Below are 12,791 nucleotides of genomic sequence, written 5' to 3'. Positions count from 1 at the left end.
AATCGGAGCTCCTACTGGTCCAAGTACCGAATCAACCCTTAAGAGAATTATTTATCTACTTCTTTCTTAAGAAGGAATGGATTCCATCTCGTGTAATAACATTCCCGGCTACCTACTTCATCATGTCTCCAAAATACAAGGAATAGGATTCAGAATCCGTACCGAGTAAATCAAAACACACAAATCCATAAATAGGAGCTGTTAAGAACTCAAGATTAAGATCATTCTAAGTAAATACAGAGGCAGTGTTTCTTTATTGTTTTTTTCCTCTCAATAGCTTTTATGGTATCAGAGCCAGGTTGATAAAGCTACTGCTGAGTTGAGGAAGACAATGGCTACCATGGCCGATTCAGGTTAGAGCAGAGGTGATGGTTCTAAGGGTACAACCTCGCAATCAACCTCTACAATCGTACTCGCTGCAAATAACTCTGATTACTTATCTCTTCAAATCACCACACACAAATTAACAGGCAAAAATTTCCTTCAATGGTCTCGCTCGGTCCAGCCAGTAATCCGTGGCAAAGGGAAGTTTGGTTACCTGGATGGAACGATTACGAAACCTAGTGTTGATGATCCCAGTTATTCATCTTGGGAAATTCAAAACTCAGTGGTTATGGCCTGGTTAATTCACTCTATGGAGGATTTAATTGGTGATTTGTATTTGTTTTATTCCTCTGCAAAAGAAATCTGGGATGCTGTGACTATGGCCTACTCTGATTTTGAAGATGCCTCACAAATCTTTGAACTTCGCAACAAGGCTCGCAATTTGCGCCAGGGGGAGATGAACGTGACACAATACTTCACTGCCTTGAAGAAAATCTGGCAGGAACTTGACTTGTTTCGTCTCTGTGAATGGAAGGATTCACGTGATGGTGTCCTCTATAATAAAATGTTGACAGAGGACTGAATCTATGATTTCCTTGCCGGATTGAATCGTGAACTCGATGATGTTTGAAGCCGAATCTTTGCTAAACACCCTTTACCCAATATTGATGAAGTCTTCTCCGAGGTGCGCCGTGAAGAAAGTCGAAAAAGGGTGATGCTTAGTGGACCATCATTAACAAACATGGAGACATCAGCCCTTGCGGTTAGAGGAGCAGATAATCGAAAAAAAACACAGACATGGTGTGAGCACTGTCAACGTCCGTATCACACAAAGGACACCTGTTGGAAACACAAATTAACAGGCAAAAATTTCCTTCAATGGTCTCGCTCGGTCTAGCTAGTAATCCGTGGCAAAGGGAAGTTTGGTTACTTTTTGTATTTGTTTTATTCCTCTGCAAAAGAAATCTGGGATGTTGTGACTATGGCCTACTCTGATTTTGAAGATGCCTCACAAATCTTTGAACTTCGCAACAAGGCTCGCAATATCTGCGCCAGGGGGAGATGAACGTGACACAATACTTCACTGCCTTGAAGAAAATCTGGCAGGAACTTGACTTGTTTCGTCTCTGTGAATGGAAGGATTCAAGTGATGGTGTCCTCTATAATAAAATGTTGACAGAGGACCGAATCTATGATTTCCTTGCCGGATTGAATCGTGAACTCGATGATGTTTGAAGCCGAATCTTTGCTAAACACCCTTTACCCAATACCCAGTATTGATGAAGTCTTCTCCGAGGTGCGCCGTGAAGAAAGTCGAAAAGGGTGATGCTTAGTGGACCATCATTAACAAACATGGAGACATTAGCCTTTGCGGTTAGAGGAGCAGATAATCGAAAAAAACCACAGACATGGTGTGAGCACTGTCAACGTCCGTATCACACAAAGGACACCTGTTGGAAACTCCATGGAAAACCTGCTAATTGGGTACCAAGAAACCCACGTGGAAAAGATGGAAAAGGGTTTCTAGCTTCGACAGAGGCAGAACCAAAGGAGTCCGATGAAGCTTCTCAGTTTTCAAAGACTCAAATGGACCATCTCTGCAAGTTGTTGTCTGAAAATCTTGTTTCAAGTAAATCCATGATGGCACAAAAAGGTATCTCTTCTACTTCTACAAATAGCGGTCTACCGACTGAGCTATGGATTATTGACTCTGGTGCTTCAGATCACATGACTGGTTGTCGACATTTTTTCTCTACTTATTTTCCAAATAATAATCAGCATAGAGTTAAGATTGCTAATGGTTCTTATTCTTATGTTGCTGGAATTGGTTCGGTCAAAATAAGTCCTACCGTTACTCTTCAATCGGTTCTCCATGTTCCAAATTTAACTTGCAATTTGCTTTCCATAAGCAAACTTACAAGTGATCTGAAGTGTGTGGTCAAATTTACGCCATCTACTTGTGTTTTTCGGGACCCGTCTTCGGAGATGATGATTGGGAGTGCTAAGGAAGATTCAGGATTATATTTCTTTGAGAATAAGTGTTCTGTGAGTTGTCATGTTCATGCCGACACAAATTTCTCCTCTATGTCAAGAGAACAAAAAATAATGCTGCTGCACTCTAGATTAGGTCATCCAAGTTTTTTGTATTTGAAACATTTGTTTCCTCATTTATTTCAAAATAAAGATGAATTTCAATGTGAGATCTGTCAATTAGCGAAACATACACGCTCTTTTCTTTCATCCTTGCCTTACAAACCATCACACCCGTGTTAGCACTCCGGCCCTCAAGTTTGTGTATGCGAGAAGGAGTAAGAAGGAGCAGGGGCAGGAAGGGAAATTGGCTGCCATAGGATCAAGGCAAGAATAGGGGACGTTGTTAGAATACGGTTATGGGGTTATGGGGATGTGTGCAAGGATCAGATTTGGGGGATTAGGAAGTTAGTTAGAGTGTGTGAAATAAATAGCCTACGGGCAGAGAATGTAGGATGGAGAATTGAGAGTAGACTTGAGTCTGTGGAGGTTAGGAGGTGTCCTCGAATTCACCTCCCTCTTTAATTTCCAGCATTGTATTTTGTCTTTCCTGTAAGTTTTGACGATCTTTCAATCAAAGGAACCAGGCCTTATTGGTTATTTCTTCAGTTCCATGTTGTTTCCTTTTGTCCAACGAATACCTTTTGTCTAGAACAGAGGGAGTCCTAACAACCCGTTTGTGCTAATTCATAGTGATATTTGGGGACCTTCTCGTATTCTGAGTTTGACCAATAAAAGATGGTTTATTATGTTTATTGACGATCATACACGAGTTTGTTGGGTGTATTTGCTCAAAGATAAGGCCGAGACTGAACAAATTTTTCAAAATTTCCATTCCATGATCAAAACGCAATTTAATACCAATATAAAAATTCTGCGTACTGATAATGGAACGGAATACTTTAATTCTGTTCTTGGCGAATTTCTTACCAAAAATGGTATTTTACACCAAAGAACTTGTGTTAATACACCCAAACAAAATGGTGTTTCCGAACGTAAAAATCGACATCTTTTAGAGGTCGCTCGTTCTTTAATGTTCCAATCAAATGTTCCAAAGAAATTCTGGGGGGATGTAATTCTTACTGCTTGTTTCCTGATTAATCGTTTGCCAAGCAAAGTTCTAAATTTTCAAACTCCATTAGAATTGTTGTCTAAGTCCTATCCTGAATATTGTTATTTTTCTGAGTTGGATTTGAAAACCTTTGGATGTACGGCCTTTCTTCACAATAACATCCCTAATCGTAGCAAATTGGACCCTAGAGCCTCTAAATGTATTTTCTTAGGGTACTCGTCCACTCAAGAGGGCTACCGTTGTTATTCACCAGAAAAAAGGAAGTACCTTATTTCTAGAGACGTGACATTTTTTGAAAAATAGCCGTTTTTTAAGTCCACCTCAACTAATTTTTTTTTGAGTTTCCAAAGCCAACGCCCTCACCTTTGAATTGGGAATATTTATGGGACTTTTTCCCCTGCAGTTTCTCCACACGAATCTCTTTCAAATATTATGCCCGTTTCTAATTCCAAATCTCCAACAAGTTTGCCTCCATTATCTGCGGATCAAATCCCTCAAATCTCTCCTTCAAATTTAAATTCCCAAACTCAAAAATCTCCAGTAGATATTTCTCCACATTTAACTCCTCATATTACTCATGATATTTCTTCCAATTTGAATTCTTCAGTTCGAATTTTTCCTGTGAATATTCTCTCAAAATCAGCTGCATATTTCAAATTCTCACCCTCAAATCTCTCCTCCAGAATCTTCTCCAGCTATCACTTTGAATCCGCTTCCTGATGTTTCACGTTCCCTAATTATTTCTCCATCAAATTCTTGGTTAGAATCTATTCCCACTTCAACTCCTATTCCAGATCCTTCTCTACCCGAAATTACTGCACCAAATCCGCCAGTTCCACAAACTGTTTTGACTTTGAAAATTTTGGATGACTCTAATCTTCAAAACGCAAATTTGACAGGGGAGAACAAAGTGTGCCATTATTGCGTTATTCTCGAACGCGATGCAAAAATCGTCCAGGGCAGGAAACATCTCAGGAATATAATTCTCAGAAATATAATCAGGAAATCTCACCTAGTGAACCACACTTATCAGATTCGGATACAGGTACTGACATAAGTTTGGTTGACCTGGATGTTCCTGTTGCTTTGAGAAAAGGAACTAGGTCTTGCACGGCACACCCTGTGTCGAATTTTGTTCAGTATGGTCATCTGTCTACTTCTATTTAGACGCTTGTTGCAAACTTGGCAGACCAAAAGGTTCCAAAGACCATAGAGGAAGCCTGGCAACAAGACAAATGGAAACAAGTCATCATGGAAGAGATGAGGGCGTTGGAGAAGAACCAAACGTGGGAAGTGGTGCAGAAACCGAAGGAAAAGGTTCCGGTTGGATGTAGATGGGTTTTTACAGTAAAGCATAAAGCTGACGGCTCTGTGGAACGTTACAAGGCCAGACTTGTGGCTAAAGGCTATACACAGACATTTGGGATTGACTATCAAGAGACTTTCGCACCGGTGGCAAAAATTAATACAGTCAGAGTTCTTCTATCTCTAGCGGTTAATCTTAATTGGCCTTTGCAACAGTTAGACGTTAAAAATGCCTTTCTAAATGGCGATCTTATAGAAGAAGTTTATGGAATTGCCACCAGGGTTTGATGAAGGCAAGAAAGATGGAAAAGTTTGTCGGCTAAAGAAATCCTTGTATGGTTTAAAACAATCACCTAGGGCATGGTTCAACCGTTTCACCAAGGCTATTCGAAAAGAAGGGTATCAACAGGTGCATGGAGATCATACGTTGTTCTATAGACATAAGAATGAAAAAACAACTCTTCTTATTGTCTATGTGGATGACATTATTGTAACTGGAAACGATGAAGATGAGATTGCGCAGCTAAAAAGACAGCTAGCTCTGGAATTTGAGATGAAGGATTTTGGGAACTTAAGATATTTCCTAGGAATGGAGATTGCCAGGAGTAAGATCGGTATTTCTGTATCTCAGAGAAAATATGTTTTAGATCTTTTAAAGGAGACTGGGATGATGGGCTGCAAACCGATAGATACCCCAGTGGATCCGAATGTAAAACTAGATCTAAATTCCGATAGAAGTCCGGTAGACAAGGGGAGGTATCAACGCTTAGTTGGAAGGCTAATCTACCTGTCACACACTAGGCCGGATATTGCTTTTGCTGTTAGCCGAGTAAGTCAGTTCATGCATTCACCTAATGAAGACCACATGGAAGCTGTGTTTCGAATTCTTAGGTATTTGAAAGGAACACCTGGCAGAGGCTTGTTCTTTAAGAAGACTGAAGATCGTTCAATAGAAGTATTCACTGATGCGGACTGGGCAGGATCAATTAGTGATCGAAGATCAACATCCGGTTATTACACGTTCCTATGGGGCAATCTAGTAAACATGGAGAAGCAAGAAACAGGCGGTTGTAGCAAGAAGCAGCACAGAAGCAGAACTGAGATCTGTTGCTCATGGAGTATGTGAAGGAATCTGGCTCAAGTTACTTCTAGAAGAATTAAAGGTTGACCTGAAGACACCTTTGAGAATTTTATGTGATAACAAAGCAGCTATTAACATCTCGCACAATTCCGTTCATCATGACCGAACCAAGCATGTAGAGGTGGATAGGCATTTCATTAAAGAGAAGATTGAAGATGGAACAATCTGTATGACTTATGTGCCTACTTCAGAACAAACTGCAGATATTCTAACAAAGGGTGTTTATAAACCTGTCTTTGAAAAATTGATAGACGAGCTGGGAATGTTCAACTTGTACTCTCCAGCTTGAGGGGGAGTGTTAGAAAGGTGGTTAGAAGTTTTAGGAGACCAAGCGTGTTAGGCTAGTTGTTAGCATACAGGTAGCCTATTTTTTAGGAGATTAGTTAAGCTGTTTATTCTCTCCTATTGTTTCTACTTTGTATATAATGTAATTAGTAGTAGTCTTGTAAATTAATGTTTTCTAAGTAAATACAGAGGCAGCGTTTCTTTATTGTTTTCTTCCTCTCAATAGCTTTTAATTACATTAGCTGTGCATTTCTACATGGAGCAATTTCCTCTAGGTATTTTCCACAAAATTTAGAACATAAAAAATAATAAGAAAAAGTCCTCTAGGTGTAAGGATAATCTTTTAGTCCCATTAATAGGTTTGCACTTTCTGCATCGAGCTAATGTATTGTCAGCTGACCTCGATGTTGTTTGGTGAGCTCACTTTCTACATTGAGCAAATATTGGTAAGGTTTAAAATGAATTTAATGTTATTTTATTTCTTTTATAGTGTCCAATATGGAATGAAATTTCCCATATGAATTAAATGATCAGAGTTTCCAGTCTACTTTCATTCTAAATGCACGGCTTATAATTTTTCCAAGTGCATTAGTAGGCATAAACAAACCTTAAATCATTTTATGCTCATTATATCTTAGTTTCAAATGCACAGAATGTAATCGCAAAAATTATTAGTATTTCTATCCACCTGTATGGGTGCTTGTTCATCAAATTTTATTCTTTCTTGATAGCTTGTTGAGCGAGATATATTATATATTTGATAAAAGCGGAAGCTCTTAAAAGAAGAAAAACATTAATTATGATGCTTCATTGTGAAAATATTCTCTATCTTAAACTGTGCACGTTATTATGTTTGCTGACATCAAACAAATGTGTTTAAATTATGGGAATTTGATACAAATCGAAGCTACTTATTCTTCAGGTTGGGATGGCTGCAAATTTGAGAGATTTTGTGCTTGGAAAGAGGTAATGCAGTAGTCTCTGAGAAATAAAGTATGATGCAGTTGAATCATACAGCTCAATATCATAAGCTGCACAACTCTCCAATGTGTTAATGCAGATGTATGTTTACTAGCACATGAATGTGAAAATAAAGTATTATTTTTCATACCATCTGCAATGTCATACAACACTCCTGTTGATATGCCGTTGGTGTAGATTAGTATCTTTCTTTATAGTTAGTTATTATTCTATTTGGAAAGAGCAAACAAGTCATTTCTATAATTTTTGTCGGCCATATAAAAGGAGCGGCTGTGATTTGCAACTCACTGGCATAGAACCATGAACTGGGATATAATATATGTATCTTCTAATATCATTTACACCTTATGATTTATTGAACTTACACCTTACCAATACCATGTTTTTTTTTAAAAAAAAAAAAAAAGTGAAAACAGTTTGTCTTGACTCTTGGCATTCCAATGCTTGCCTTAGGTAAAAGGATCTGAAGTATTAACTTACGATGGATCACCTGTTGCTTATGCTTCATGCCCCACAGAAACCGTACGGACTGAGTTCAACTTTTGGTGTATACGTTCTATTTTTTCCCGCTTTTTGCTTGATCATCAGCATTTGTACTTCAATTCTGTGTTTCAGTCTGAGTGCAGAAGGAAGAATCCTTATGAATTTTGAATAACAATATGTTTAGTGAATCTGTGATAATACATGGCAATCCATGGGTTCGGTGGATCATGCATAAGGAGTGCAGTTGAGAAAAACTGAGGGTTCATCTTTGTTTCTGGTCATTTTCTAAATATTGTTGATATTGTATCAGATGCTTCTGCAAGATATTGCAAAATTTCATTCTTACAGCTCAAAGGGAATTATGTCGATGCAACTTTTTTTCTTTCTTTTTTTTTCCTCATTCTCTTGCTGTGAGCAGATTAGGACACATTAACAACATTCTCTTTATGTACTCTATGTTAAAACCAATTAAGAGTAAAAATAAATAAATAAAGGAAAGATATTAGCAGAAAGAATTATCTGGCTGAGAACAAAACTTAGTACCAATGGATACAAGAGAGATGGAATCTTAATGACTTAAGGCTAGAGAGAATGTTAATTCTACTATTCTAGATGAAACTTTTCTATTAACGCCTGGTTTTGAGTTTCCTTTGGAATTTTTCTTGTTTATTACTAGTTTCAGTCATTTCTCTGGATAAGGTAAATAGAAGAATGCTTAAGTTGTTGATATTGATAGTTTAAATTTGGACTCTGATTATATTTTAATGTTGCTAATGCTTGTGATTGACAATTACTTTTTTCCAGATTAATTACGTTTCTGCACATGATAACGAGACTCTGTTTGACATTATCAGCCTTAAGGTATGATGATTATATCCAACACTGCTTTAGTTCTTAAGGATGCTGAGGAATGGTTCCCCTTAAATGGGCCTTAGTTTCCTTTGCTTTGTTTGTTCTCCTTGTGTTTTGTTCTGGCTTTTTGTGTCTGCGTTTGCCTGCTTCCTAGAGCAGCTGTTTTGTGCGTTTTGTCTCAGTGCTTGTTCCTGTAGTGCCTGTTAGTGTTCCGCTTTTGTTGTTCCCCTTGTTTTGCCCTTTGTGGCTTTAATGAGATTCTCATTTATTAAAAAAAAACAAAAATAAAAAAATCCAACACTTCTTTTACATCGGGTGTGAGCCTCAAGACTTCTCTTTTAACTCAGTTCTTTACTTGTAGACTCCAATGGAAATTTCTGTCGATGAAAGATGCAGGATTAATCATTTGGCGACAAGTATAATAGCACTGTCACAGGTATTAAACTTCCTATAAATGTCTAAAATGATATTTTTTTTTGGCAGCTCTCCATTTTTCTCACACATTGGTCATCAGTAAAGTAAATGTCGTTCATTATCTACTGTTAGAGAAATGAAAGTACATGCTGTATTAATTCTTTTCCAGGGGATACCATTTTTCCACTCTGGAGATGAGATGCTCCGCTCAAAATCACTTGATCGGGATTCATACAACTCGGGTGACTGGTTTAACAGGTCGTCAACTATTCTGATTATCAGTTACTGTCTGAAATGTGATTCTTGTAATTGGGATTTCAGATGACTATGAAATTTGAATAAATATTCCATGATAAGTGCCACAGGGAGTAACGTGATTTTTTTTTCCTGGTCAAAACTGAACATCCTTCTTTTGTCTCATTTTATCAAGGAATTGGTGCCACCTGAACACACTCCACATAGGATGAATCTAAGGGCTCGTTTGTTTTATATACTCAAACTTAAATTATTGATTCTGTTACAGTATTTTTCTCTCAAAAAAAAAAAAAGAATTTCAAACGTCAAAATTAAAAATTATCGTTTGAGTATACCTTTCAAATTGGCCCTAAATTTTATTCTTGTCTCTGTATCCAGACTTGACTTTACATACAATTCAAACAATTGGGGTGTTGGCCTTCCTCCAAGGGCAAAGAATGAGACTAACTGGCCGCTGTAAGCCCTGATACATTTCATACATCTATCTTTTCGTTTCTGCAGTGTCTTAGCCGTGTAATAATTTAGGACCCCATTATTTAAACTTATTAGTTACTTTCCTTTTATATATTTTATTATTAGTATTATGCAGCAAATCAGCTGATTATTGTTGACCTTTTGAAGAACTCATATGTTGTCTGTTGTCAGAATTAAACCTAGATTGGCAGAGTCATCATTCAAGCCTCAGAGAAATCACATACTTGCTGCAGTCGAGAATTTCTCAAACTTGTTACGTATTAGGTACTCTTCACCGCTTTTCCGTTTGAAGACGGCAAATGCAATCCAGGTGAGAACTCCAATAAAGCCATATTGCTTAAGGTGAAAAGGTTTGGTAATGATAGTAGATTAGCTGAAAAATAATAATAAGAATAAGCCATTACGCTAGAATATATTAGTGACATATGAAACCAAACACATTTTTTTATCATTTATGGACTACAGCAGTCTTTAGACTACTTTTACACTGATCTTTTGCACATTCTTTTAAGCCTGATTCCAACTCCGTTTTTGATATCATCTCCCTTGGACACCCTCCAAAAAACAAAAAGAAACACGCACACACGCTAACACTATTTTATTCTTTTTTACATTCTGTTCTTATTCCTTAAAAGATACTCTGGTATAATTACGTGATTTATCTTATGTTGTTAGGAGCGAGTACGTTTCCACAATACAGGTTCTTCATCAATCCCCGGAGTCATAGTAATGAGCATTGAAGATGGTCACGAAGGTCTCCCAGGGTTGTCCCAACTGGATCCAATGTGGGTCAAAATTTAAATCCCTGCCCTTTCTTTTGATGTTGATTCTAGGACTAGTAATAATCAAATTATCCTTTGTCTGCCACAGCTATTCATACATTGCGGTTATCATCAATGCATGTCCAACTGTGGTTTCATTCTCTAGTCCCACACTAAGGGCTAGAACTCTTCAAATACATCCTGTACAGGTAAATCACATGTTTCTGCAATAAAATTTTGATAATGATCTAGAAATTTGTCTCTGGGGTCAGAAATATTTGAATATCATTATGTTTGGTTTGTATACTTTTAGTTTCCATGTCAAGGTTAGTAGTTTGATCAACACTATAGTTCTTTAGAAGAAATTTATGGTAAGGTTATATCCTACATTCTAAGTGGCATTGTGGAATTGGAAAAGCAAACCTGAGCAAATACCGATTACAGGTGGTTAAGACAGTTTCTGTTTTAATCATGCTTCTATCTCTTTGCTTACCTTAATAATCATGCTCGGGGCATTATAATATTGAGCATTTTACATTATCAACCCATAAAAACAATTTCTTGGGCATTTATTTAAGTCATATCTCTTCAAGTTTCTGTTTAATCGTTTCCTTTAGCGTGTTTTTTTTCCCTGTTTTTTGCAAATTCATAATGGTTTTTTTAAATGAAAATATCGTGCAGTTGGCATCTGCTGATCAAGTAGTCAAGAGCTCTACTTATGAAGCGTCCACAGGACGCTTCACTATTCCTCCACGGACAACATGTGTGTTTATTGAGCCTCGGAAAACTTGACGACTATTTGATCTCAGACAGGTTTTATTTTTTTATATGTTTGATGATAAGTGCCGCAATTTAGCATTGACATCGCAAGTTTTCCACGAATTTCGGTTCTCAGTCTTCTTGGAGGAGGCCATTGTAGCTTCAACAGCAACGGCTTTTATGAAACATGTGTTTCTTTCTTCCTTAGTTCTGTTCTTTAAGAAGTGAATAAGTCGGCCCAACAGTTTTTCCTCTACTCTTGCAGTTGTCCTCGAAAATAAAGCTGGAATAAAAGGTTGATAGATGAATGAGACCATAAGTGCAACCTTTAGGCTTTACGCTAGCCTTATTTATTGGATTGTTGTTGAAAGCAAATCATGTTTTTTTTTTTCCTTCTTTTTTGTTGGCATTCTAGTTATTCCTTAATTAGGAAAATCAATACAGCGAAGTGGATGTTTTGCCAAGGGCTGGCAATTCGTGTTCGCGGGCCGTGTTCGGGCCGACACGATTACGGCACGACACGATTACAGTGAGTACGAACACGACACGATTAATAAACGTGTCAGAAACCCAAACACGAACACGAACCGTTAATAACACGATTAACACGACACGACATGCGAACACGATTACTAAACGTGTCGTGACGGGTCAACACGAATAAAACATGTTTATGACCCGTCAAAATAATACTGTTCAAGAAATTTAAAAACAGCACAATTGGTAGGGAAAAAAACGTTAAAATTGAAAATAATGTTTATGAAAATATATTTAAATGTAAGTTCCATTATCATCACCTTCTTTTACATCTTCCAAGTGAGACCAATACAAAATGTATGCAAGTAACACAAATTTTAACCCCAACTACAAGAATTCAATTGCATTACTACTTGCACAAACTGTTCTATTATCATCACCTTCTTTTACATCTCCCAAGTGAGACCAATACAAAATGTATGCAAGTAACACAAATCTTAACCCTAACTACAAGAAGTCAATTGCATTACTACTTCCACAAAATGTTCCATAGACAAAACCATTATAACCGCTTAAATAGAGACATTTTCCCATCATCCATTCACAGAAGAAAACTACAAATCAGTCAATAACAACCAAAATCAGAATTTCTCAAAAAGAAAATGACTTTCTAGGCGACCAAACACAAGGTAAAAAAAAAAGCGCATACCTTGAGCAATCCCAAGAGCCAAGACCTTGGAGACCTCCTCGCTGATCAACCTCTTCTTCCAGTTGCTTTAACCTATTCATGGAAAAAGAAAACATTTTATTGATGAAATGAAATTTATAGCTTAGGCATGCCACAAGGAAATTCTTGTTACCTTCCATTGCATTTGAGGTGTTGAGGTTGTGAGAATTTTGAGATGAACCAGTAGTGGGCTCATTGATATCCAAACTAAAAACATCTTCAGTATCATCCATAGCTTGACGAATCGATTTGTTATTTTCTACACAAAATAAATAACTTATATGGTTAAGACTTAAGATAACATAAGCTAAGACAATAAATAAATAAAAAAAAAAACAAATATACCTTTATCTCCAAATAGTCAATCCCTAGTACACACCAATGCTTTAACCACGGCAGGTTTAAGTGAACTCTATATTGATCCCAATACTCGTCCTCCAACACTAAAGG

General features: G+C 37.3%; 1 protein-coding gene across 1 annotated transcript in view; it reads left to right on the top strand.

The window, feature by feature from the left end:
• Window positions 1-11,280, top strand: part of LOC21400031 (pullulanase 1, chloroplastic) — a 38,815-nt gene extending 27,535 nt beyond the window's left edge. Inside the window, exons 19-29 of the mRNA XM_024170192.1 lie at window positions 7,081-7,124; window positions 7,363-7,369; window positions 7,593-7,661; window positions 8,427-8,483; window positions 8,836-8,910; window positions 9,058-9,146; window positions 9,522-9,599; window positions 9,789-9,927; window positions 10,293-10,402; window positions 10,488-10,587; window positions 11,060-11,280. Coding sequence (XP_024025960.1) covers window positions 7,081-7,124; window positions 7,363-7,369; window positions 7,593-7,661; window positions 8,427-8,483; window positions 8,836-8,910; window positions 9,058-9,146; window positions 9,522-9,599; window positions 9,789-9,927; window positions 10,293-10,402; window positions 10,488-10,587; window positions 11,060-11,170 — 879 coding nt within the window. The 3' untranslated portion in view covers window positions 11,171-11,280. The remainder of the gene's footprint in view (window positions 1-7,080; window positions 7,125-7,362; window positions 7,370-7,592; window positions 7,662-8,426; window positions 8,484-8,835; window positions 8,911-9,057; window positions 9,147-9,521; window positions 9,600-9,788; window positions 9,928-10,292; window positions 10,403-10,487; window positions 10,588-11,059) is intronic.
• Window positions 11,281-12,791: the final 1,511 nt, after the last annotated feature.

The sequence above is a fragment of the Morus notabilis genome, unplaced genomic scaffold, assembly GCF_000414095.1.
Source record: "Morus notabilis unplaced genomic scaffold, ASM41409v2 Scaffold413, whole genome shotgun sequence".
Classification (NCBI taxonomy): Eukaryota; Viridiplantae; Streptophyta; class Magnoliopsida; order Rosales; family Moraceae; genus Morus; species Morus notabilis.
This window is presented reverse-complemented; position numbering and strand designations above follow the sequence as displayed.